General features: G+C 43.9%; 1 protein-coding gene across 1 annotated transcript in view; it reads right to left on the bottom strand.

Annotated features, from left to right (window-relative positions):
- The window catches only part of LOC124777012 (juvenile hormone esterase-like), a 97338-nt gene that overhangs the window by 15853 nt on the left and 53589 nt on the right, over positions 1-27896 (bottom strand). Inside the window, exons 6-7 of the mRNA XM_047252261.1 lie at positions 15431-15602; positions 4158-4330 (exon numbers count right to left, since the gene is read on the bottom strand). Of these exons, the coding sequence (XP_047108217.1) occupies positions 4158-4330; positions 15431-15602 (345 nt within the window). The remainder of the gene's footprint in view (positions 1-4157; positions 4331-15430; positions 15603-27896) is intronic.

Raw genomic sequence — 27896 nt, 5'->3', positions numbered from 1 at the left:
GACGAAACATCCAATTTGAGAATAAGCTTCCCGCTTCAAAGGAAGACACTCTCACAAAATAAATAAATAACAGAACGAAATCACCAAATTTAAGGTTAATTTCAGGAGTACCACAGGGGAATGTAGTCGCGTCGTTACTGTTTATAGTATATATGTCTGCTCAAAAGTACCCAGACACCTATTATTAGACATTAATTTGGGTGGTCGAACCTTCGCCTTTATCGTGGCTTGAGCTCTGCTGGGGACACTTTCAATGAGGTGTTTGAATGAGTGTGATGGAATGGTAGCCCATTGTTGCTCACAAGCAGAAACCAGAAAAGGCAGTGATTTTGGATGCTGGCTTTTTGAGCGACGTCGACTTTGAAACTCACCCCAGAGGTGTTCCATTAAGTTCAGGTCGGGACTCTGAGTAGGAAAATCATTTCATGAATCTTTTTGTCTATAACCAATTGTCTCACACGTGCTGCTTTTTGACCCGGTGCACTGTCATGTTGATACAATCATCGTCCCTGAACTGTTCCTCTACCGTTCTACACAATGCTTTAAAATGTGTCCATATCGTTCCACATTTTGCGTTTTCTCAAGCGCTATAAAGGAATCACATCCTAACCACGACAGACATCACCGTAACACCACAATTCATCACTCACAATCACTCGCTTCGAGTCATCCACTGTCCAGTGTTGTCGCCCTTTATGCCACATCAAGTGCCGTTTAGCACTGAATAAAGAAATGTGTGGCTTATGAGAAATTGCTCAACCACTGTACCCTAGCAATTGCAGAAATCTTTACGGAGCATCTACGATCACTTCAGGGACGGATAGTTGATCCTGTAAGTAAATAACTGTACCGCACATAAACAGGCGAAAATACGTATAATTGACAGATTACAGTACTGCTTATAAACCAACGGAAAACGGAAAATCCTGAAGATACCTAGAAGTAACCTTCCAGAGCGACCCGCTATTGCCTAACCACGTAAAACTAATTGTAGACAAGCAAATGCCAGACTGAATTTCACGGGAAAAATTTTAAAGAAATTTAATTTAATCCCTGGTTGGATTAATAGAAAAAGTGGGGTACACCCAACGAAGAGCGGGAAGTTTCTCCCCGGGGTCGTTTAATAAGTGCGAGACTGCTACGCAGATACTCAACAAACTCCAGTGGCAAGCGTTACAGGGGAGACATTACACATTACGGAGAGGTATACTCTTAAGACTTCGATAGCGTACAGTCCTGAATTTCACGGGAAAATTTTTAAAGAAATTTAATTTAATCCCTGGTTGGATTAATAGAAAAAGTGGGGTACACCCAACGAAGAGCGGGAAGTTTCTCCCCGGGGTCGTTTAATAAGTGCGAGACTGCTAGGCAGATACTCAACAAACTCCAGTGGCAAGCGTTACAGGGGAGACATTACACATTACGGAGAAGTATACTCTTAAGACTTCGATAGCGTACAGTCTACGAAGCCGAACATTATTTCTTCCCGTATACCTCTTGTGAAATCAGATAAATTGGGAGTACATACGGAGGTTCATCGATAGCCTTTATTCCAAGCACAATTCGCGAACGGGACAGGGAAGGGAGATAATGGTAGCGGTACCAGAAGTTTCCTACATCGCAACCGTAAGTTGGCTTGTAGAGTATAGATGTAGATGTAAACAGATTTCAGAGAGGTGAGAGCGATCCTGGGGGAGCACCAGTGCGATGGACCATCCAGTTTTATTGTTTTCCTCAAGACTTCCCGATAAACAGTGCTTCAGGAGCGTAGTAAAGGCAGGTTATGATTAAAGTGCAGCTACTCACAGAGATCCAGCGTGGTCTGTAATTAACGTATGGGGGCTAAACTTGATAGATTTGCTAATGCGTTAATGTGGAACCGATTTACGCTGGAAAAAAATTAGTTCCAATTTTGGCCACCAGGTGCAGGCGCTGTACAGCATATTGTCGACGTCTCCAGTGCTCATATTGAGCAAATTTTGTAAGCGGCGGTTAATAATGAAATCAATATTACGGCCTTGTCATGTTATCTTCCATTAGGAACGTGGGTGCACTCGACAACTGTGATATGACCTTCAAATGATAGAGCACAGCAGTCAGTCGTCTTTTTCTTTCAGATTTTATTAGGCAAATCTAGATTTCCGCTGGTGCCTAGCGATTATCAATGCACTATCTCATGATATCAATGCATGTTCTAGTACGTCATTCCTATATTCTTCGGGCTTCTGTCACAGTTCGTTCAAGACTGTACCTGTCTGACCTATTCTGCTCGCGTCTCGTTTCTGTTCCATTATACACGGTGTTACAAAAAGGTACGGCCAAACTTTCAGGAAACGTTCCTCACACACAAATAAAGAAAAGATGTTATGTGGACATGTGTCCGGAAACGATTAATTTCCATGTTAGAGCTCATTTTAGTTTCGTCAGTATGTACTGTACTTCCTCAATTCACCGCCAGTTGGCCCAATTGAAGGAAGGTAATGTTGACTTCGGTGCTTGTGTTGACATGCGACTCATTGCTCTACAGTACTAGCATCAAGCACATCAGTACGCAGCATCAACAGGTCAGTGTTCATCACGAACGTGGTTTTGCAGTCAGTGAAATGTTTATTCACGCGGAGTTGGCAGATGCCCTTTTGATGTATGGATTAGCACGGGGCAATAGCCGTGGCGCGGTACGTTTGTATCGAGACAGATTTCCAGAACGAAGGTGTCCCTAAAGGAAGACGTTCGAAGCAATTGATCGGCATCTTAGGGAACGCGGAACATTCCAGCCTATGACTCGCGACTGGGGAAGACCTAGACGACGAGGACACCTGCAATGGACGAGGCAATTCTTCGTGCAGTTGACGATAACACTAATGTCAGCGTCAGAGAAGTCGCTGCTGTGCAAGGTAACGTTGACCACCTCACTGTATGGAGAGTGCTACGGGAGAACCAGTTGTTTCCGTACCATGTACAGCGTGTGCAGGCACTATTAGCAACTAATTGGCCTCCACGGGTACACTTCTGCGAATGATTCATCCAACAATGTGTCAATCCTCATTTCAGAGCAAATGTTCTCTTTACGGATGAGGCTTCATTCCAACGTGATCAAATTGTAAATTTTCACAATCAACATGTGTGGGCTGACGAGAATCCGCACGCAATTGTGCAATCACGTCATCAATACAGATTTTCTGTGAACGTTTGGGCAGGCATTGTTGGTGATGATTGGGCCCCATGTTCTTCCACCTACGCTCAATGGAGCACGTTATCATGATTTAATACGGGATACTCTACCTGTGTTGCTAGAACATGTGCCTTTACAAGTACGACACAACATGTGGTTCATGCACGATGGAGCTCCTGCACATTTCAGTCGAAGTGTTCGTACGCTTCTCAACAACAGATTCGGTGACCGATGGATTGGTAGAGGCGGACCAATTCCATGGTCTCCACGCTCTCCTGACCTCAACCCTCTTGACTTTCATTTGTGGGGGAATTTGAAAGCTCTTGTCTACGCAACCCCGGTACCAAATGTAGAGACTCTTCGTGCTCGTATTGTGGACGTCTGTGATACAATACGCCACTCTCCAGGGCTGCATCAGCGCATCAGGGATTCCATGCGACGGAGGGTGGATGCATGTATTCTCGCTAACGGAGGACATTTTGAACATTTCCAGTAACAAAGTGCTTGAAGTCACGCTGGTACGTTCTGTTGCTGTGTGTTTCCGATCCATGATTAATGTGATTTGAAGAGAAGTAATAAAATGAGCTCTAACATGGAAAGTAAGCGTTTCCGGACCCATGTCCACATAACATATTTTCTTTCTTTGTGTGTGAGGAATCTTTCCTGAAAGTTTGGCCGTATCTTTTTGTAACACCCTGTATATGGAAATGTTTCCATGTGTTTTTCGTGCATTCACAGCGCCAGATTTGCCCCTGGTAGACAAAATTGGAACTAATTTTTTTCCAGCGTAGACTGCTTTCGCGTATTTACCAGTTTTGGCTGTCGTACGATAATCACAGCTCTTAGTGGACCTCTGCGTGTGGTTGCACTTTGGTTATAACCACGCAGTGTGATAGGTCATTTGTTTTATTGCTGAGACAACACTGTCTTACAGATTCCACATGCCAAAAATGGCCACTGTTGAAGAGGAGGCGGCCGCTGGTACCTGCGAGTACTGCTGGAAGGTGTCGTCGCCGAGCGGCCTGTCCCCCAGGTAGAACTTGCGGATGGCCCTCGCGATAGCCGGCCTCTCGTGCTTCTCGGCGCGCACGCTCGCCGGCACCAGGACGTCGAAATTAGCGTCGATGTCGCGCCACGCCGCCGCGTTGCCCATCACCCCTGGACACAACAACAAGACCGTCGTTTAATCACAATCGATAGCAGCGTCCCTCATCTGCGTTATTGCCTGGGCGCCTATCGTTTTTCCATTACTGATACATTACCCTGAAATACAGATTGCTGACTGCCGCTGTTAGCATTTCAATGGAAAATTGTTCCATCAGCACGTGTCAGCCCAGTTATCAGATGGAAAACGCTAACGATTATACGTAACGAGCACGTCCTTTCTTTTATATGTCGGCTAGTTATATGCCCCGTTACCATGTTTCATTCTGAAATCCCAATAGAACCTGTGGGAGATAGGTGCTATTAACAATAAAGCACGAAATCACGCAAACGATCACAAATGCTGAAACGACAGTGCATGAGCAACGTTCGGATTCATCATCGCACCTTAAAGTGGTGCAATCTAAACACTGCGCTATACCGCCACTAAATGACGGAAAAACTGATACTGTCAGACGACAGTCACTATGTGATCCCCCATACTTACACCCTTATACTGCAAATCTGCGCGGACTGGATACAGTAGGACACATTTATTGTTCTACATACTGGACTTCCAGAAAGCTACAAAGATATCCACGTAATGTAATAAAGAACTAATATATTAATTACTTTGATGACTTTTCTGTTCTGCTTCCGCTAACAGTCTTCCTAGTACACAGAAATAAATACGTTATGTTTAGCGTCCATTTCTGTCAATCCGAATACATTACTAGCCATCAAAATTGCTACACCACGAAGATGACGTCCTACAGACGCGAAATTTAACCGACAGGAAGAAGATGCTGTGATATGCAAATGATTAGCTTTTGAGAGCATTCACACAAGGTTAGCGCCGGTGGTGACACCTACAACGTGCTGACATGAGGAAAGTTTCCAACCGATTTCTCATACACAGACAGCAATCGACAGACGTTTCCTGGTGAAACGTTGTTGTGATGCCTCGTGTAAGGAGGAGAAACGTGTACCATCACGTTTCCGACTTTAATAAAGGTCGGATTGTAGCCTATCGCGATTGGGGTCTATCCCATCGCGACATTGCTGCTCGCGTTGGTCGAGATCCGATGACTGTTAGCAGAATATGGGTTCAGGACGGTAATATGGAACGCCGTGCTGGATCCCAACGGCCTCGTATCGCTAGCAGTCGAGATGACAGGCACCTTATCCGCAATGCTCTAACGGATCGTGCAGCCACGTCTCGATCCCTGAGTCAATAGATGGGGACGTTTGCAAGACAATTACCATCTGCACGAACAGTTCGACGACGTTTGCAGCAGCATGGACTATCAGCTCAGAGACCATGACTGCGGTAACCCTTGACGCTGCGTCATAGACAGGAGCGCCTGCGATTGTGTACTCATCGACGAACCTGGGTGCGCGAATGGTAAACTGTCATTTTTTCCGAAGAATCCAGGTTCTGTTTACAGCATCATGATGGTCGCATCCGTGTTTGGCGACATCGCGGTGAACGCACATTGGAAGCGTGTATTCGTCATCGCCATACTGTCGTATCACCTGGCGTGATGCTATGCGGTGCCAGTCACCTCTTGTTCGCATTGATGGACTTTGAACAGTGGACGTTACATTTCAGAAGTGTTACGACTCGTGACTCTACCCTTCATTCGATCCCTGCGAAATCCTACATTTCAACAGGATAATGCACGACCGAAAGTTGCAGGCCTTTCTGGATACAGAAGATGTTCGACTGCTCCCCTGGCCAGCACGTTCTCCAGATCTCTCACCAACTGAAAATGTCTGGTCAATGGTGGCCGAGCAATTGGCTCCTCACAATCCGCCAGTCACTACTCTTGATGAACTGCGGTATCGTGTTGAAGCTGCATGGGCAGCTGTACCCGTACACGCCATCCAAGCTCTGTTTGACTCAATGCCCAGGCGTATCAAAGTCATTATTATGGCCAGAGGTGGTTGTTCTGGGTACTGATTTCTCAGGATCTATGCACCCAAATTGCGTGAAAATGTACTCACATGTCAGTTCTAGTATAACATATTTGTCCAATGAATACCCGTTTCTCATCTGCATTTCTTCTTGGTGTAGCAATTTTAATGGCCAGCAATGTATATTGAGCCGTGTTGTATACTGCCTACTTGTCAAATATGGAGTGTCTAGGAAACCTGCTTTCTCGGGTTGCTAGAAGACAATTCAAGCAAACTGTATAAGTAAATTTTATTACAAAATGAAATGGTTACAATACTTAACTGTATGAGATTCAGACGTGTCGCGAGCAACGGGCGACAGACAAACGATAAATCTCTTCAGTATATACAGTTCGTAATACAAGAGAAATAAAACAGTTCCTAAGTCGCTGCTATACAAGTGCCTACTTTTTATGCCGCTGTGGAAGTTGTAGAACTGCTAATCTTCATCTGGGCCGCGGCCAGGCGGCGGGGCGCTTATGTTGTCTTCGTGTCGAGGGCGCTGCCGTCAGGTTGTCGTCCTAGAGAGGGGTCGGTCCACGTGCAATTGGCTGACGTCTTCACTGCTGCAATGTTCCCGACCGGCGTGCCGTCGTTAGACTTTACGCAGGAACAAAAAGTGGCTGTTACTTGGCTCTCCCATTGTTTCCTTTCCAAACATACATCTTTTTCGTGATTTGTAATATTTGTTTTGGTACTATCGTCGATCGCTTGCAATAACCACTTTCTATGTATCTACTCAGTTAATTTAGCAGACTTTTTGCTAGACCACTACATCGGTAATAGGTCTTTCGAGAGCCGGCAGGCCATCAGCCATCAGAATTATTTGACGGCTAGCAAGCCATGTGGGTGCCTTGTTCAGCCATTATTACTATTCTATTTTCTGTTACGTTGCTGCACAGTATTCTGGCATGAGTTATGATGAAGTCACTTTTGTTTGATGGAAAGCCACATTACTGAACAGGCTGAATGACGTCTGGTAAGATGAATCCGATTTGTGTTCTGTGCTGAAATGCCATTATTGCGTGATTACCAGGGTTATACTAATATCGCTCCGCGCACTGCTATCCTTCCAATGCATACGCGCAGTGGAATACGTTCGGAGAGGTTGAGAATTATTGAGTCCTTCGAAGCTGGTTACTATATCATTTATAGCTTCATTTCACTACGCGCACTGTTAAAAACCGTAATATTAACCTGCATAGTGAGGTTACTGTCGTACTGATAATTTTGATTACGTACCAAACACGATTTTCTGGGTTTTGTAACGAGAAGCGTGCGTTATGTTACTGCTGCAAGTTTGGAAAGAGTGTGCTTCCTTCCTCAAGTTCAATACATCATCGTAAGTTGCAACTTTATCTACTAGCAACGTATCTTCCTGGATACAAACTTTAATTAAATGTGCCACGTCACCAAGGTGCCATCTTGTCTTGTGTATCTCAAGCACGTTCCCTCCAGCTGTTTTCATCAACAGGCACTCACTCGCGCAGTGAAGACTGATTATTATTATTAGTGACAAACCCCACAGTCTTTTACCAAGCTAGTTAGTTTTCAGGAATTGTGTAAGATTCTGCGTCACTAGACGCAGATATGAGACATGTAGCAGCACTGCCTCAGTGAACTACTATCGTTATAGCACCTAAAGAATCTTATGTTTCTGTTGAATGATTTTTCAGCTAGTTGTCTATTTTCTCCATTCTCAGTTTATGTGTACATAACAGGACTGCCGGACTCTATAAGCGGAAAGCTAATACGTACTCACGCAACCTGTTGCTTTCATGAAACCGTTCATTCATGTATTGCGCACTATTTTAAGATGTGCAGGGCCCCAAAGTCCCCTATTGCTGCGCTCGGTTAATGAAAGTGTATGCTGTGCCATTATCTTATAGATGTTTCCCGAGTCAGATAGCAATACGAACTTATTGTTTGGGCACTTCTTATTTCATTGTAGATATCACAAAAAATATCAGGGCATATTTATCATTAGTCGATGTTCCTTACACAAACACAGGCACAGCTTACAATACGAGTATTCATCGGCTAACTCATTCATTTACACTAGTCTTCTTTTCTGTGGTTGCCTACTAATTTCATGACGCTATATAATGTTATATAAAAGGCATCGCTTGTTTTTTGGTACGTACAGTAATCAGGCAGTTCATTTTGGTCCAGTTTTGGCATTCGATACATTTACAGCTGTCGCGACGTGCTATGTTTAAGTTAATTCTTCGACGACCGACTCAGAGGCACTACATATCCACCCACCCCCCAAATGTTACGAGATGAAGGTTTAGGAATACTAAAGTTGCACCCGATGTTGCCAGAAATTTGTTCAGTAGGCTTGATATGTGCAGTGGTGGTTCAGTGAAATTGTAATTCGAAACTACAATCAGCAAACTCCCAAAAATAGTAGATAGTAAACATCAACAACTGGATATGATCATACCCGATGGGGACGAAATTGACGACGAAAGGACGTGACTTTCGCAGCTTTCAGTACGCCTGCTGTAAAAAATTCACACCTCATGAACTACCAGGTGAGCCCTCTCCACGTCACAATACTGCCAGTACTGGCCCGTGTAAGTCTTTCGCTGCTTTTGTTGCGCAAGTCTTCTAAAGGACAGCATACCTTGACGCCACCATCGAAGTAAAACTTTAGACCAAGCAGCTACTTTATTGTACCTCAATTCAGTCACTAAATTCCCAAGACGACTAAAAAAGCGAAGTTTACAAAATCGCTGTGTCAACTTGGATAGGTTTCAAGTTGCCATTTGCCGAATCGTGTTTGCACTCCGCTATCAGTTGCGCCACGAACTGAGGCTTTACGGAGCTGAAATGCCCACATTTCATGAAATATAGATGGACGAGATAATTCAGCAAACCACGCCACTTGGGGTATTCACGTTCCCTACTCTGTGCCATGGCAGTCTGTTACAGGAAACAGCTGAAACTAATAACAGATGCAATTAAGATCGCTAGAGCTGCTTCTACAAATGAAGTCCGTTTTATTTTCACTGCATCACATACTGTGTTGCGTATTTATATTGCGTGGTGTGGTTTTACGTTGCCCACATTTCATGCCCACGTGGAAGGAATAATCCTGATACATCGAAAAAGTCGCGCTTAAGGTCTCTTGTGTGGATGAAAATCGATGAGAATGAGTGATTATATCCCTGTGAGTGAACTATTGTTAATATGGTATTATTAACGCTAACAACAGACTACTTACAGATACATACATTAATAATTGCTTTGGAATATTGTTCTCAAGTTGTTGCGGTGTGTTAGTTGTCATTAATTCATCTGATAATTTAGTCCATGCAGACAAAAAGTGAAGTATACAGGAGTATTATGAAGTTTTTGTGCTAGCGTAAAGACAATTTAACTGTCGATTTAAAGTAGACAAGGCAAAATTCGAATGTTCCTCCTGCACCAGATGCAGTCTACGAGCTTCGCTACGGATCTTGTCATACCATTATCACTTTTACCGAAAGCGGAATATTTTTGAAAACAATATGTAGTAAATGTAGCACTGAAATCAAAAGTTTTAAAATTTTTACTTGGTGTGTCAATTGCAAAGTAGAATCAACACACAACGCCAGTTTCAAGATTCCAGCAAACAGAACGTATCAGTCATTTATTGTTTTATTTCTCGATATTACAAACCTCAGTTTACAATATGCACATAAAACGTTCCTACAAGTGATACATACTTGTAGTCTGCTGGTCTTTCTTTCCAGAAAACGCTAATTCATAAAGCCACGCTACCAGTATTGTGTTCAGATAAAACATATACACATCAAAAAAAGTTTTGCATAACCTCGGTTCCCAGAACTCTTGAAGACAGACGTTGACTATGCATACGGTATCACAGATTCAGAGATATCACTAAACCCGCTCAAAGATTTAAACAACCATGCATGAGCAGCCCCTATTAGACGGAGGGGGACCGAGAGCCGATCAGTTCCAGTCATTCCACCAGGAAGGAGGTACAAGGCTCATGTTGTCTGTAGTTCAACCATGCGTAGACGGTCAATACCGCGATTCGATCGCTTCCACATTCTTTCTTTGTTCCAGGAAGGGCTCTCAACAAGGGTACTGTCCAGGCGTCTCGGAGTGAACCAAAGCGATGTTGTTCGGACATGGAAGAGATACAGAGAGACAGGAACTTTCGATTACATGCCTCGCTCAGGCAGCCCAAGGTGCTACTACTGCAGTGGATGACCGCTACCTACGAATTATGGCTCGCAGAAACCTTGACAGCCACTTCGCCATGTTGAATAATGCTTTTCGTGCAGCCACAGGACGTCGTGACACCACTCAAACTGTGCGAAATAGGCTGCATGATACGCAACTTCACTCTCAATGTCCATGGCGAGGACACCATGCAGCGCGGTGCAGATAGGCCCAACAACATACCGAATGGACCGCTCAGGATTGGCATCACGTTCTCTTCACTGATGAATGTCGCATATGCCTTCAACCAGACAATTGTCGGAGACGTGTTTCGAGGCAACCCGGTCAGGCTGAACGCTTTAGACACACTGTCCAGCAAGTCCAGCAAGGTGGAGATTCCCTAATGTTTTGGGGTTGCATTATTTGGGGCCGGCGTATGCTGCTGGTGGTCATGGAAGGCGGCGTATCGGATGTACGATACCATGCCATCCTTCGACCGATAGTGCAACCATATCGGCAGCAGATTGGCGAGGCATTCGTCTTCATGGAAGACAAATCGCGCACCCATCGTGCACATTTTGTGAAGGACTTCCTTCAAGATAACGATATCGCTCGACTAGAGTGGCCAGCATGCTCTCAGACATGAATCCTGTGGTGTCACCGCCAGACACCACACTTGCTAGGTGGTAGCCTTTAAATCGGCCGCGGTCCGTTAGTATACGTCGGACCCGCGTGTCGCCACTATCAGTGATTGCAGACCGAGCGCCGCCACACGGCAGGTCTAGAGAGACTTCCTAGCACTCGCCCCAGTTGTACAACCGACTTTGCTAGCTATGGTTCACTGACAAAATACGCTCTCATTTGCCGAGACGATAGTTTAGCATAGCCTTCAGCTATGTCATTTGCTACGACCTAGCAAGGCGCCATATTCAGTTACTATTGATATTGTGAATCATGTACCGTCAAGAGCGACGTTCATCATTAATGGATTAAAGTTAACTATTCCACCAGCTACGTCCGTTTTTTCTAAATTCTAATTTCCTTGTCATGTTCCAGACCTCACGCCAGCCTGCGTGAGCCAAAACGCGTGCATTTCAGCCTTCTTTAGTAAAAAGGTGTTGGCTCTCTTGCCAACCACAACAAATCCTATTGTACTTTCCTAAGATAGATTGAAAATTTCTGTTTATGGACGACGTGACCCACCATCCACTCTGAGAGATATACTCCGAATCGCCGTTGACAATCTGGACCAACAGATCCTTGATGAACTCGTGGATAATATGCCACGACGAATATAGCCATGCGTCAACGCAAGAGAACGTGCTACTAGGTATTAGAGGGGTGTGTACAACAATCTGGACCACCACCTCTGAATGTATCGCTGTATGGTGGTACAACATGCAATGTGTGGTTTTCATGAGTAATAAAATGGGCGGAAATGATGTTTATGTTAATCTCTATTAGAATTTTCTATTCAGTTTCCGGAACCGAGATGACGCAAACCTTTTTTGATGTGTGTATAAAATCCGTGTCCTGGACCGGTATACAGTTACAGTCTGTCAGGGAGTTTCATACAGTGCACACTCTGCTGCGCAGTGGATTTTTATTCTGAAAATACGTATAAGTGTTTTTATTTCTAATAGCGTAGAGACGATCAAAAGCCACAATCTGAGGCAAAACATATTCCAAATCCAACTGCAGAAAAGCATGTTTTCAAGGGAATATATTTCTGAGCAATACAATAACTGGCTGTGTTTCTACATAAAGGACTACGACAGTAATGAAAAGCACAGTTTAAAGTAGTGCGGAACAAATATCTGGAATAGAAACTAACACCATCTTGTCATGAGTTTCCATCAACCAGGCTGATTCCTGGAAAACTATACGTGGTTTGTCCTGTGTCTGCAGATACTCTTAGGTAAGATTCTGAGATGGGATGTAGCCGTTAATTCCGCCCTTTTCCGATATCGCAGCTTCCAGTCCCCCGCAACATAATTTTCCGATCACCGCTACGTACCACTGGCTTTATTGTGGCAGTACTGGCAAGCGTTGCGGGCAACTCTTGAGATGTGCCAAGAACTGTCTCTTCACTCATTGTAATAAAGTGGTGCACAATAGAAAACACTCAGAACACTGAAGTACGAAACAATAACACAGTACACAATAATCGCTACCTATCGCAGTACCGCGTGGTTATAATTAAACTTTCTCTGCTTAACACGTTATAACACGGAATCTGATCACCGTACGAAGACCAAACCTGGTAGCATTAATGTCCAGTGTATTGCGTGCATGATTTCCATGCGTCACAGCGCCACCGTCCACTTCCAACTATGGTCACCAGATGCAGCGATCAGTCATTGTGATTAATAGTCACACACGTCTCACCAGTCGCAGTGCACTTGTTTATCTGTCAACATGAGCATAGACAAAAGGAGGATGGCATTACTGGCCAACCTCTATTATTAAAACAACAGTAATACTGTAGCTGCACTTCGAGGATATCGCTGGCTGAAAGGATTACGGAAGGGTCCTCTTTTTCCACCTGCTGTGCGGAGCACGTTGAGAAAGTTCTAATCAACTTGAGAACTGGGGCTTCGCTCCGAGAAGAGGCTGCCGACCGGTTGCACCACAGGTGGTTGATGAAATCGCTGTTGCTATGGCAGACAACGCTGCGCGCAATTCCCTATCATCAGGCAGTCCACGTGCTGTGTCACAACAGTTGAACATTCCGTGGTCCACTGTACGGAAGGTGCTTCGAACCATTCTGAAATGGTATCCGCACCTGATCCATATCGTGCAGCAGCTTGCACCACAGGACAAACAATGACGTGTTGACTTCGCTCTCCGCCGGCCGGGGTGGCCGAGCGGTTCTAGGCGCTAGAGTCTGGAACCGCGCTACCGCTAATGTCGCAGGTTCGAATCCTGCCTCGGGCATGGACGTATGTGATGTCGTTAGGTTAGTTAGGTTTAAGTAGTTCTAAGTTCTAGGGGACTGATGACCTCAGAAGTTAAGTCCCATAGTGCTCAGAGCCATTTGAACCATTTTTGAACTTCGCTTTCCACTTTCTCGCAAGGATTTAAGTTGATGAGGGCCATCCTATGGACAGACGAAGCTCATTTTTCTCTGACGGTTGAGGGGATTGCTGAGTGTGGGGATCTTCACCTCCAATCGCTGTGCATGAAGTTCCTCTGTATTTCGAACGTGTCACTGTATGGTATGGCTTCACGGCTACGTTCATCAGTGGGTCATTCTTTTTTGAACTGGTTGGCGCTCAAGGACCAAAGACGTGCAGTGTCACTGGCCAGCGTTACTGTGATATGCTTCTCCAGCGCTACAGGAGAGAGAGATGCAGGGAACTCAACAGTTTACATGCAAAATAGGGACCCACTGCACATCGTTCGTGAAGTTCATCTGCTTCTTCGAAACACATTTCGATGCGATCGAATTATCAGCCGATTGTTTCCAAATGCTTGGCCGCCATGATCTCCTCATCTCACTCCCTGTGATTTATGGGGCTAATCTGAAGCGCGGCGCCGGCCGAAGTGGCCGTGCGGTTAAAGGCGCTGCAGCCTGGAACCGCAAGACCGCTACGGTCGCAGGTTCGAATCCTGCCTCGGGCATGGATGTTTGTGATGTCCTTAGGTTAGTTAGGTTTAAGTAGTTCTAAGTTCTAGGGGACTGATGACCTCAGAAGTTAAGTCCCATAGTGCTCAGAGCCATTTGAACCATTTTTGAACTTCGCTTTCCACTTTCTCGCAAGGATTTAAGTTGATGAGGGCCATCCTATGGACAGACGAAGCTCATTTTTCTCTGACGGTTGAGGGGATTGCTGAGTGTGGGGATCTTCACCTCCAATCGCTGTGCATGAAGTTCCTCTGTATTTCGAACGTGTCACTGTATGGTATGGCTTCACGGCTACGTTCATCAGTGGGTCATTCTTTTTTGAACTGGTTGGCGCTCAAGGACCAAAGACGTGCAGTGTCACTGGCCAGCGTTACTGTGATATGCTTCTCCAGCGCTACAGGAGAGAGAGATGCAGGGAACTCAACAGTTTACATGCAAAATAGGGACCCACTGCACATCGTTCGTGAAGTTCATCTGCTTCTTCGAAACACATTTCGATGCGATCGAATTATCAGCCGATTGTTTCCAAATGCTTGGCCGCCATGATCTCCTCATCTCACTCCCTGTGATTTATGGGGCTAATCTGAAGCGCGGCGCCGGCCGAAGTGGCCGTGCGGTTAAAGGCGCTGCAGCCTGGAACCGCAAGACCGCTACGGTCGCAGGTTCGAATCCTGCCTCGGGCATGGATGTTTGTGATGTCCTTAGGTTAGTTAGGTTTAACTAGTTCAAAGTTCTAGGGGACTAATGACCTCAGCAGTTGAGTCCCATAGTGCTCAGAGCCATTTGAACCATTTTTGAAGCGCGGCATATCAAGAGAGATAACCAACATACCTACGGAAATGCTTCTTTTCGCCATGCAGAATGCAATCATGCGCTTTCAGACTCTTCTGGATACTGATGGACGCCACATTGAGCTCCTTTTGTACCAGTAAAAGTACCGGTAAGTAATGGTATGATGTACCGGAGCAGCACTAGAAATGTGTTTCAAGTGAATGATTTTACATTACTTCTCTTCCTCGTGTCCTTGGCGTTAATGCAACCAAGTATGGTACTCGTACGGTAATTAGTTCCCGTGTTATAACGTTTTAAATAGGGGAAGTTTAGTTACAACCACCAGGTATTTTTTGCTATTTAATTTTGGCTGCAACCAAGAAGAAATGACTACCGACCGAAGCCTTCAGATCTAGCGAATTCAGGACTGGAGAGAGGATCGACCAACTTATTTAATGCATTGTAGTTGGGACATGTGATACTTAGCTACAAATTAATTGTGTGTAACTGAAATACGCTTCATCAGCAGAAATTGGGGATATGAAAATATGATTTCCTTCAGTCAGTTCAGGACAGAAATTCACCTTTAGCGTATAGAAAGCCCTCCTGCGAGTTCACGCCGAATATTGTGGGCACTGGGAGGGCTCGTCCGCTTGTCAGAACATCGTAAGGGTCTTCGCTCATGAAGACGTCTTCTTCGCTGTCGGCAGGTTCTATCGTTGGCCGGAAAGGAAACATCTTACGCGCCGCCTTGTCCTGTGAACAAACAATAACATATAATTTCTTAAGTTACTTTCGTGTTGGTGAGGCACAGTTAAAGTCATCTAACAAAAGATTTCGCTCCAGACTATCTAGAAATCCATTGTCCAGCATCTCTGCCGGTTCCTTTATCACAAGTCTACTCTCACTGCCTCACTGGCAAGAGCTGATCTAGTAGAATGGTTGGCGTCACTGCAAACTCTTTCATAGTTTTTGTTACGTAGTGCTAGAGAGTGGTAGGACTAAGTTTATTCCTTGCACTATTTATCACCATATTGATTAAAACAATATTTCTTAAGTATAAAAGTATTTTAATTCCGGCTTTGCGCCTATAACAAATGCCGTACTTGTGTCACCAAACACGTTTCGTTTTATTGAGATAAATCATAATCAGTACTACGTAATGAAATATATTTAAAATTTGGCGTATGCGTAGAAAAAGGGACAGTTCGTTACAAAAGATGTTGGCTTTACTCACATTAATTTATGTTCGACTTTCGTTGACAGGAGGAAACGCCGTTTTCTTGTACGTTTTTTAGGTATTCCTGCATTTTTCATTGTTGTTTTGCGCGTAAACCCACACTGCGTTGCGGAACTATACGTTTCTTGATGCGAATCGTAACACAGAGTAACAATGTTTGTCTTTTTCTAGCTGCACAAGTCTCTGTTGGCTTTACTCACATTACTCACATTAATTTATGTTCGACTTTCGTTGACAGGAGGAAACGCCGTTTTCTTGTACGTTTTTTAGGTATTCCTGCATTTTTCATTGTTGTTTTGCGCGTAAACCCACACTGCGTTGCGGAACTATACGTTTCTTGATGCGAATCGTAACACAGAGTAACAATGTTTGTCTTTTTCTAGCTGCACAAGTCTCTGTATGTTTTGTGTGCGTAGTGTACCAAATTAACTACTAGATCCCCCTTTAAAAGTTTCCTGCTCCTTTGTGACTCGTCATATGCGTGTTACGTCATTGAGTTATGTTACTGTGTATTTACTTAATGTGTTGGAAAACAAAGGAGTTGTGGTGGAGTTGAAGATCTAAATGGTGAGTGGATATGTGTATGTGAAGGAGGGGTGTGGGGGGGGGGGGGGGGAGGTGGCAGAGGTGAAGTAGGGGCAGGAAGAGTGAACTGGTTATGAGCTGGAGGGAAGAGGGGTGAGGAGGAAGAAGTGTAATGAAGGGGGGGGGTGGAGGTTTGTGTGTATATTTGTGAGAGAGAAATGGCAGGAAAAGGATTTTTTCTCCATTAAGTGCTTTTTCAGTTACACTCTCAGACAGAAAAAAAGACGCACCACGAAGGAATAATCGGAATAGGACGGTAATAGGAAGCTGTGGCTGTGCACCCAGGTTTGTATCCCAGTCCGTCATAAATTTTCAACTTTCCCCATTGAATGACTGCCCACTCGCAGGAATGCTTGTAATGCGTTTGTATTTTAATTTACAGTAGCTTCTAGATCAAAACGAAAGGATAGACACCACATGTACCCGTATATAGAAAGAAGACTGGCCGCAGTCGCGGAGTCTGGGGCCCGAGTTGTACGGAAATGCAGCTGCCAATCCGTCTTGAGGATGAACGCCTCCTGCCTTTTCAAGAACAGACACCACAAATATCTATAATTAAGGTTACTGCATCCAGTGCTCTTTTGAATGCTGATGCATACCAGGCTCGAACTCTTACGGGAATCGGCGAAATGCAGTGAGTAATGAGGATATCGGACAAGGGGCACTACATTAGTAGTATGTGAGAATTTGGGTCTGACGGAAGACGTTCTAGGGTAGATCGTACAGTGGAGATGACCACAGTGTCCGTATGGCAAAGTGGTCAGCGCATCTTCCTAGTAAGCCGCAAACCCTGGTTCGAATCCCGGTCGGGCACGAATTTTCAAATTTCCCCATTGATTTAGATCAGTGCTCACTCGCAGCCAGTGTCTATAATACCTTTGTATCTTACGTCTTCTTCCGCCCCGGGCGGAGCGGGGAGAGCCGTATGGCCCAACGGCGTCGCTCGGCTCTGGCGCTGGGTAATTCAGACCCCATGCCGGCAGCATCGGAGGGATGCATTGCCCATCACGACATACGAAGCAGGAACCCTCGTCTTGCCGATTATAAAGTTCCATCTTCGACGCGTTAACTACCAGGTCTGTCGCTCGCTTTAACTTTTATGACCACATCACAAAAAATGGTTCAAATGGCTCTGAGCACTATGGGACTCAACTGCTGAGGTCATTAGTCCCCTAGAACTTAGAACTAGTTAAACCTAACTAACCTAAGGACATCACAAACATCCATGCCCGAGGCAGGATTCGAACCTGCGACCGTAGCGGTCTCGCGGTTCCAGACTGCAGCGCCTTTAACCGCACGGCCACTTCGGCCGGCACCACATCACATGAGTACTAAAAGAAATCCGCTAAATTTCGATTACGCGGTAAGTCACACAAATCTGAAGGCTGTAAATTCAACTAAATACTTAGGGATTACAGTTACAAATAACCTAAATTGGAACCACCACATATGTAACGTTGTGGTTAGAGCAAACCATAGACTGCGATTCATTGACAGACCACTTAGAAGATGCTACAGATCTTCTAAAGAGACTGCTTACGCCATGCTTATCTGCCCTGTTCCGGAGTATTGCTGTGCGGTGTGGGATCCGCATCACGTGGGACTGACGGTATGACATCGAAAAAGTTCGAAGAAGGGGGGCTCGTATTGTATTATCGTGAAATAGGGCAGATAGTGCCACAGACATGATACGTGAATTGGAGTGGCAATCATTAAAGCAAAGGAGTTTTTCGTTGCCACTGGATCTTCTCGTGAAATTTCAATCGCCAGTTTTATCCTCCGATTGCGAAATAGTTCTATTGGCACCCAGCTACGTATGAAGAAATGATTATCTCGATAAAATAAGAGAAAAAAGGGCTCGCACAGAAAAATTTAACTGCTCGTTTTTTACGCGCGCCGTTCGAGGATCTACTACAATCACTCCCTTATCTTCCACAAACTTGAGCGATGAGCTTTACAAAGTACGCAGGCTCTATTACAGACCGCCACACACAAACGCAGTTTGTAACTGCACAGGTGCGCAATTCGCCTATGATATGTCAAGTCCTTCTTATATTTCGGCACAAACACGTGATAACAAATCAAACACCTGGGAGCGGTTCTCTTCCAACTTTTTCTACATTTTTTTTCATACTGTCAGACAGATCCAAACACAAACATGTTACATTTTCAATAGTTGTAAACTGAGTGATGCTCAAATGCATAGTCTCACAGCAGTCAGTTTTTTCGCCTGTACTTGCAGTATTAGGCCAATTATGGCCTGTTACGATTCCCGCCTTTTTCTCCGCTGCCAGAATCTCTTTTCCTTTAGCTCATAACGTTATTTATCTGACGTGGTAATCTCCCTGGACTTAATCTTTGTAGATGTTTGAAGCCATTTCTTTTTGTTTTCATCCAATTTTTCATACATATTCCAAATATTGAACTTCTTTCGAATATCTTCGTTTTGTATTTAATCTGTTCATTTTCATCCCTTCGCTGCTCTAATAATTCTCATTTATACTTCTTATATTTATTTTTCTCGTCTTTTATTCAATAATCACGATTCACAGCCATATAATACGTACAGCAATGTGGCTATTATGAGTTAATAATTTCTTGTCAGACATCTGCAATGGATGACAGACACTGGGAACTATTAGGTCCAAACATCGTGAAATTTAGATTTCTGTATCCGATGGACTGCTCAATTAAATTTAATTTTTTGTACAACATTGCAACACATTCGATTCTGTTGAGCTACCCTTAACTGTAGCATCGTTTTGATCTGCTCTTTGTGTACGCCTTCTGTGCTCAACTCTCGATAGTTTCTACTTTACCCAACTGCAAGGAATATAACAAAATGTCAGATATTTAATTAAAACAATTTTGTCCAATATAAAATAGCAGAGCACTCCAGCCGTGAGACATTTATCGTACTGTTAAGTTGTCTTTAAAACTCTGCCATCTCATCTTCGCAATAAAAATAATTTCAGTACTGCTTATATCAATAGTTCATAAGGTGGACGTTACCCAATTCTCTGACTGATTTCATGAATTACATTACGAATTCCTCTCCTGCAGTAGGCCCGTCATCTCAGAGTAGCACTTGCAACCTACGTCCTCAGTTATTTGTTAGATGTATTCCATTGTCTGTCTGCCTCAACAGTTGTTACTCACTACAGCTCCCCCTAGTACCTAGGGGGTTATTCAGTAATGTCTTAATACATGTCTTACCATCGTGTTCCTTGTCTTGTCAGTGTTTTCCGTATGTTACGAGTCTTCTGAGAACTTCCTCAGAACTTCCTCTTTCCTTATCTTATCAGTCCACCTAATTTTCAACACTCTTCTGTGGCATCACATCTCCAGACGCTTCTACTCTCTTCTGTTCCGGTTTTCTCAATGTCCACAATTGACTACCATACCGTGCTGATCTGCACATTCTTAGAAATTTCTTCCTTAATTTATAGCCTGTGTTTGATACTGGTAGATATCTCTTGGCCAGGAATGCTCTCTTTGTCCGTGACAGCCCGCTTCTTATGTCCTCATTGCTTCATCCATCATGAGTTATTTTCTGCCGAGGTACCAAAGTCCCTTAACTTTGTCTATTTTGTGGTCATCAATTTCTTTCGCTATTCTTATTACATTTGTCTTTCTCTGGTTTACTCTCAATCCATAATCTTTTCTCATTACATCGTCCATTTCATTCGAAAAAATACTGTAATTATTCTTCAGTTTCACAGTGGATATCAATGTCATCAGCGAATCTTTCTTATTTTTGATATCCTTTCACTCTGAATTTTAATCTCGGTCTTTAACCATTCTTTTGTTTTCGTCATTGCTTCTTCGATTAATAGATTAAACTGTAGCTACGAATGAACGCGTCACTGCCTTATGCCGTTTTTAATGCCAGCATTTCGTACTTGGCCTTCCAGTCTCATTGCTCTGTCTGGGTTCTTTCACGTATTACATATTACTCCAATTTTTCTCATAATTTCGAACGCCTTTCAGCCTTTCAAACGATCTAACGCTTTTCTGGGTGATACCTTAGAGCGTGCCTTGATTTTGGATCAATCTTGCTTCCATTGTCACTCGAAATGTCAGAATTGCGTCTCTGGTACCTTTACTTTTTCTAAAGCGTAACTGAACACCATCTAATGGAACCTCAAATTTCTTTTCCGTTCTACTGTATGTATATTGCTCTTGTCAATGGCTTGGATGCATGGCCTGCTAAGATGTTTGTGCCACATTTCTCGCACTTATCTACCCATTTTATCTTCGGAATTGTGTGGATAATGGTACATCGCCAGTCTCTTACATTCCAAGAAAACTTGAATAGCCATTTCGTTGCCCCATCCTCCAATGATTTTAGAATTTCCTATGAAATGTTGTCTATCCCTTTTACCTTATTATTTGATTTCAAGTCTTCCAGAGCTCTTTTAAATTCCAATACTGGATCTCCTGCGTCTTCCATATCAACTGCAGTTTTTTCTTCTATTACATCCATAGATTATTTTTTGGTCATCAGTCTACTGACTGGTTTGATGCAGCCCGCCACGAATGCCTTTCCTGTGCTAACCTCTTCATCTCAGAGTAGCACTTGCAACCTACGTCCTCAATTATTTGCTTGACGTATTTCAATCTCTGTCTTCCTCTACAGTTTTTACCCTCTACAGTTCCCTCTAGTACCATGGAAGTCATTCCCTCATGTCTTAGCAGATGTCCTATCATCCTGTCCCTTCTCCTTATCAGTGTTTTCCACATATTCTTTCCTCTCCGATTCTGCACAGAACCTCCTCATTCCTTACCTTATCAGTCCACCTAATTTTCAACATTCGTCTATAGCACCACATCTCAAATGATTCGATCCTCTTCTGTTCCGGTTTTCCCACAGTCCATGTTTCACTACCATACAATGCTGTACTCCAGACGTACATCCTCAGAAATTTCTTCCTCAAATTAAGGCCGCTATTTGATATTAGTAGACTTCTCTTGGCCAGAAATGCCTTTTTTGCCATAGCGAGTCTGCTTTTGATGTCCTCCTTGCTCCGTCCGTCATTGGTTATTTTACTGCCTAGGTAGCAGAATTCCTTAACTTCATTGACTTCGTGACCATCAATCCTGATGTTAAGTTTCTCGCTGTTCTCATTTCTACTACTTCTCATTACCTTCGTCTTTCTCCGATTTACTCTCAAAGCATACTGTGTACTCATTAGACTGTTCATTCCGTTCAGCAGATCATTTAATACTTCTTCACTTTCACTCAGGATAGCAATGTCATCAGCGAATCGTATCATTGATATCCGTTCACCTTGTTTTTTAATTCCACTCCTGAACCTTTCTTTTATTTCCATCATTGCTTCCTCGATGTTCAGATTGAAGAGTAGGGGCGAAAGGCTACAGCCTTGTCTTACACCCTTCTTAATACGAGCACTTCGTTCTTGATTGTTCAATCTTATTATTCCCTCTTGGTTGTTGTACATATTGTATATGACCCGTCTCTCCCTATAGCTTACCCCTACTTTTTTCAGAATCTCGAACAGCTTGCACCATTTTATATTGTCGAACGCTTTTTCCAGGTCGACAAACCCTATGAAAGTGTCTTGATTTTTCTTTAGCCTTGCTTCCATTATTAGCCGTAACGTCAGAATTGCCTCTCTCGTCCCTTTACGTTTCCTAAAGTCAAACTGATCGTCACCTAGCGCATTCTCAATTTCCTTTTCCATTCTTCTGTATATTATTCTTGTAAGCAGCTTCGATGCATGAGCTGTTAAGCTGATTGTGCGATAATTCTCGCACTTGTCAGCTCTTGCCGTCTTCGGAATTGTATGGATGATACTTTTCCGAAAGTCAGATGGTATGTCGCCAGACTCATATATTCTACACACCAACGTGAATAGTCGTTTTGTTGCCACTTCCCCCAATGATTTTAGAAATTCTAATGGAATGTTATCTATCCCTTCTGCCTTATTTGACCGTAAGTCCTCCAAAGCTCTTTTAAATTCCAATACTTGATCCCCTATCTCTTCTAAATCGACTCCTGTTTCTTCTTCTATCACATCAGACAAATCTTCACCCCCATAGAGGCTTTCAATGTATTCTTTCCACCTATCTGCTCTCTCCTCTGCATTTAACAGTGGAATTCCCGTTGCACTCTTAATGTTACCACCGTTGCTTTTAATGTCACCAAAGGTTGTTTTGACTTTCCTGTACGCTGAGTCTGTCCTTCCGACAATCATATCTTTTTCGATGTCTTCAGATTTTTCCTGTAGCCATTTCGTCTTAGCTTCCCTGCACTTCCTCTTTATTTCGTTCCTCAGAGACTTGTATTTCTGTATTCCTGATATTCCCGGAACATGTTTCTACTTCCTCCTTTCATCAATCAACTGAAGTATTTCTTCTGTTACCCATGGTTTCTTCGCAGCTACCTTCTTGGTACTTATGTTTTCCTTCCCAACTTCCTGTGATGGCCCTTTTTAGAGATGTCCATTCCTCTTCAACTGTACTGCCTACTGCGCTATTCCTTATTGCTGTATCTATAGCGTTAGAGAACTTCAAACGTATCTCGTCATTTCTTAGTACTTCCGTATCCCACTTCTTTGCGTATTGATTCTTCCTGACTAATGTCTTAAACTTCAACCTACTCTTCATTACTACTATATTGTGATCTGAGTCTATATCTGCTCCTGGGTACGCCTTACAGTCCAGTATTTGATTTCGGAGTTTGACCATGATGTAATCTAATTGAAATTTTTACCGTACCTCCCGGCCTTTTCCAGGTATACCTCCTCCTCTTGTGATTCTTGAACAGGGTATTCGCTATTACTAGCTGAAACTTGTTACAGAACTCAATTAGTCTTTCTCCTCTTCCATTCCTTGTCCCAAGCCCATATTCTCCTGTAACCCTTTCTTCTACGCCTTCCCCTACAACTGCATTCCAGTCGCCCATGACTATTAGATTTTCGTCCCCCTTTACATACTGTATTACCCTTTCAATATCCTCATACACTTTCTCTGTTCATCTTCAGCTTGTGACGTCGGCATGTATACCTGAACTATCGTTGTCGGTGTTGGTCTGCTGTCGATTCTGATTGGAACAACCCGGTCACTGAACTGTTCACAGTAACACACCCTCTGCCCTACCTTCCTATTCATAACGAATCCTACACCTGTTATACCATTTTCTGCTGCTGTTGATATTACCCGATACTCATCTGACCAGAAATCCTTGTCTTCCTTCCACTTCACTTCACTGACCCCTACTGTATCTAGATTGAGCCTTTGCATTTCCCTTTCCAGATTTTCTAGTTTCCCTACCACGTTCAAGCTTCTGACATTCCACGCCCTGACTCGTAGAACGTTATCCTTTCGTTGATTATTCAATCTTTTTCTCATGGTAACCTCCCCCTTGGCAGTCCCCTCCCGGAGATCCGAATGGGGGACTATTCCGGAATCTTTTTCCAATGGAGAGATCATCATGACACTTCTTCAATTACAGGCCACATGTCCTGTGGATACACGTTACGTGTCTTTAATGCAGTGGTTTCCATTGCCTTCTGCATCCTCATGTCGTTGATCATTGCTGATTCTTCCGCCTTTAGGGGCAATATCCCACCCCTAGGACAAGAGAGTGCCCTGAACCTCTATCCGCTGCTCCACCCTCTTTGACAAGGCCGTTGGCAGAATGAGGCTGACTTCTTATGCCGGAAGTCTTCGGCCGCCAATGCTGATTATTTATCAAAATCTAGGCAGTGGCGGGGATAGAACCCGGGACCGAAGACGTTTTGATTATAAATCAAAGACGCTACCCCTAGACCATAGATTTGTCTTCACAACCATACAGACATTAAGTCTACTCTTTCCACCCATTCGCACTCTCCTCTGCGTCCATCAGACGAATTCACACCAAACCCTTATTGTTGCCGCCCTTCCTTTAAATTTCACCCTCTTCTCTGTTTTTCTGTGTGCTGAGGCAGTCCTCCAGACGGTTATTTCCTTTCTTTTCCTTCACAGCTTTCCTGTTGTCACTTCACCTTGTCTCCCCTATATTTCCTAGTTGCATCATTCCTAAGAGAATTATATTGTCATCATCCTGTCTTTCTCTGAACATTTATGTGTTTCCTTCAACCGTAGATGAATTGAAGTATATCTTTTGTAATCAAAAGTTTCTTCGCAGTACCTTCCTTGTAACTACGTTTGTCCGGCCAACATGTGTATTTGCCCTTTTTATAAATGTACATTCCTCTTCACTCGAAATTCTTGCTGTGTTATTGCTAATCATTGTATCCACATCTTCATCGAACTTCGCACGCGTCTCACCATTCCTCAATATTTCAGTAACCTACTTCCATCCATACCAATTCTTCCGTATGATACTCTTAACTTCATTCTACCCCTCTTCAATACTAATCCGCGATCTGAATCTATACTGATCAGCCAGAAATTATGACCAGCCAATTACTATCGATATACACCCGTCCAGCCGATAGTAGCGTCACCTGGCGAGAAATGAGTGCTAGTGAGACACACACATGGTGCGTGTTGTATCAGAGCGCCTGCTGTCCATGTGTAGAATGGGGAAGGCGCACGATCGATCTGAATTTGACAGAGGACAGATTGTGAACACCCGGAGCCTCGGCACATGCATTTCAAAGCTGCACGACTTGTTTTGCGTTCGAGGAATGCTGTGGTGCATGTCTTCAACAAGTGGCGAAGCCGAGGTCATAGTCAAGGTGATATCACGTACAGAAGTCACGGCGCTGGGCGGCCACCCCTCATTACACATGTCGGACACCGTCGGCTGGGTAGACTGGTAAATCGGGGCAGGCGGGGAACTGTGGCGGAACCGACATCAGACTTTAATTCTGCGCAGAGTACAACTGTGTCTGCACACATAGTGTGCCGAACGCAACTACCGACGGGCCTCAGCAGCCGACCACCCATGTGTCTGCCAACGTTATATCGCCACGACATATCGGTAACTACGACTTAAATTGACACATGACCATCGGCACTGGACGTTGGCACAGTGGCAGAGTGTTACATGGTCTGATGAATCCCGGTACCTTCTTCATCATGATGACAGGAGGGCGCGAATCCGTCTTCTTCCGGGGAAACAGCTCCTTCACACCTCGTCTGCGGGTCGGAAACAAGGTGACTGTGGCTCCGTTATGGTCTGGGGAACATTCATGTGGGCATCCATGGGTCCAGTGGAGCTCGTGCAAGACACCATGATGGCCAAAGAGTATCGTACACTGGTTGCAGTCCACATACAACCCTTCATGACGATCATGTTTCTGACGGCAGTGGTATTTTTCAACAAGGCGAGGAATGTGAAAGAGTGGTTCGAGGAACACAGTGGCCCCCCACTCCCCAGATCTGAACCCGATCGAACGCGCCTGCAATGCGATTGAACATGGTGTCAGATTTCATTGCCCCCTCCCCGGAATTTTCGGGATTAGATGATTTGTGTTTGTAGAGGTGGAACGAAATCCCTCCAATAACCTACCAAGGCGTCATTGCTTCCCTCGCATCGACGCGTCGTGCTGTTATCCGTGCAAACGTTAGACATACCAGCTATTAAGTTAGTGGTCTGTTTGATTGTTGTATACCTACACCTGGGTGCGCTTTACAATCCAACATCTAATTGCGCAATCTGCTACTTATTACGATGTAATAGACCTGGAATCTTCCCGTGTCTTCGGCTCTTTTCCAAGTACATCTTCTCCTCTTGTGAGTCTTGAACAGAATATTTGCTAACACCATCTGATATGTGCAGAAATTAAATAATCTTTCTCCTCGCTCATTCCTAATATCAAGCTCATATTATCCCGTAACTCTTTCTTGTGTTCTTTCCTCTACAACCTCGTTCCAATACCCTACGATAATTAGAGCGGCCAGTTCTATTTCTTTTAATTACGAGCTGTGGTAATTTTTGAAATAAGAATTAACATGCTACCTCAGGAAAAGCTCAACTCCTATCTTTTTGTTATAGTGGAGGATGTATTCTGCTATCTAAAACTTTTCATTGAGATCTGCGTTCGTATCGCAGATATCGAGAGCAATACAAAACACGGAAAATGGGTCAATAGGATCACGCCACCTATAAGGATTTTCCTTGCTGTCACAGCGAACTCAGGTAGATATCCATAAGTAACTATCCGCGATGTAAAACTTATTTTAAATAGGTTTCGTAAGTGGTGCAATGCTGCACAAGACTTTCAGTCTGGACAGAAGGTAAACATTACGTTCTGATGAAGTGAAGTTTCCAGTGTGGCAGTTTGCTGATGTGGCACGGCGTCATCCACAAGGAAACAACGTACTCCATAACTATTGTTTCAAAGTACTCAAAACGTATTAAAATCTAGACCTCTGATTGGTCGAACAGTTTGAAACCGAAATGACATTAAAACCGCTAGGGAATCTCTCGGCGTCGGCCATAGCGAACAGCCACGCGTTAATCATTGGCCGCACAAACTAGTCTCTGATGACTTAACTATCGTTAATTAAAGTCAAAATCTTACTCAAAATTCAACAGAAAATGGCTGCCAGAGTGTTGTCAATAGTAATTATTGCATCGGACACCATTATGATGATGTAGAACCACTGTATATCAGGCACGAATGGATTAAATTGCTGTGTGACATAAGTGATTATAAAATTATTTTAGCATTGCGCTGTGGCACGAAATGCACGCATCATTAAAGCTGAAATCCCCAAAATTGACTAGAAGTGTTAGTTACTGAGGTCAAGCTCACTGTCCTACAATTTTCACTAAACAGTACTCTGATATCGAGTTCACGACGTGGCGCTATCAGCTGCTGCGAAAGAGAGCTCATCTATGTAACTCCATGTAGAAGGTCTCTATAGATACTCTTGGCGATGTGTAACGCATCTGCACATCCTCAAACACAATTTTTGCATGTACGGTTAGTTCAGTACAGGCACCGGTACATGAACTTACTAATGTAAGGGGAATGTTGCAGTAAGTTCCACAGATCAACACACACACACACACACACACACATACACACATGCAGAGAGAGAGTGAGGCATCTGAGAGCGTCCCATACACTGATTCATCGTCTCACATAAACGTCAACCACTGTTTCATGGATCAATCATGTCGTTCTATTCACCACATTGACCAAAGTCGCACATAAATTTTCGGGACCAATGACTAAATAGGAACAACATGACCATGAAGAGTGAGTCGTATCACCCCTCGAAGGATAGTTCTGCTGCTA

This window comes from Schistocerca piceifrons, chromosome 2 (assembly GCF_021461385.2).
Source record: "Schistocerca piceifrons isolate TAMUIC-IGC-003096 chromosome 2, iqSchPice1.1, whole genome shotgun sequence".
In the NCBI taxonomy this organism is placed as follows: domain Eukaryota; kingdom Metazoa; phylum Arthropoda; class Insecta; order Orthoptera; family Acrididae; genus Schistocerca; species Schistocerca piceifrons.
Note: the sequence above shows the minus strand (reverse complement) of the source record. Positions and strands in the feature narration are given on the sequence as shown.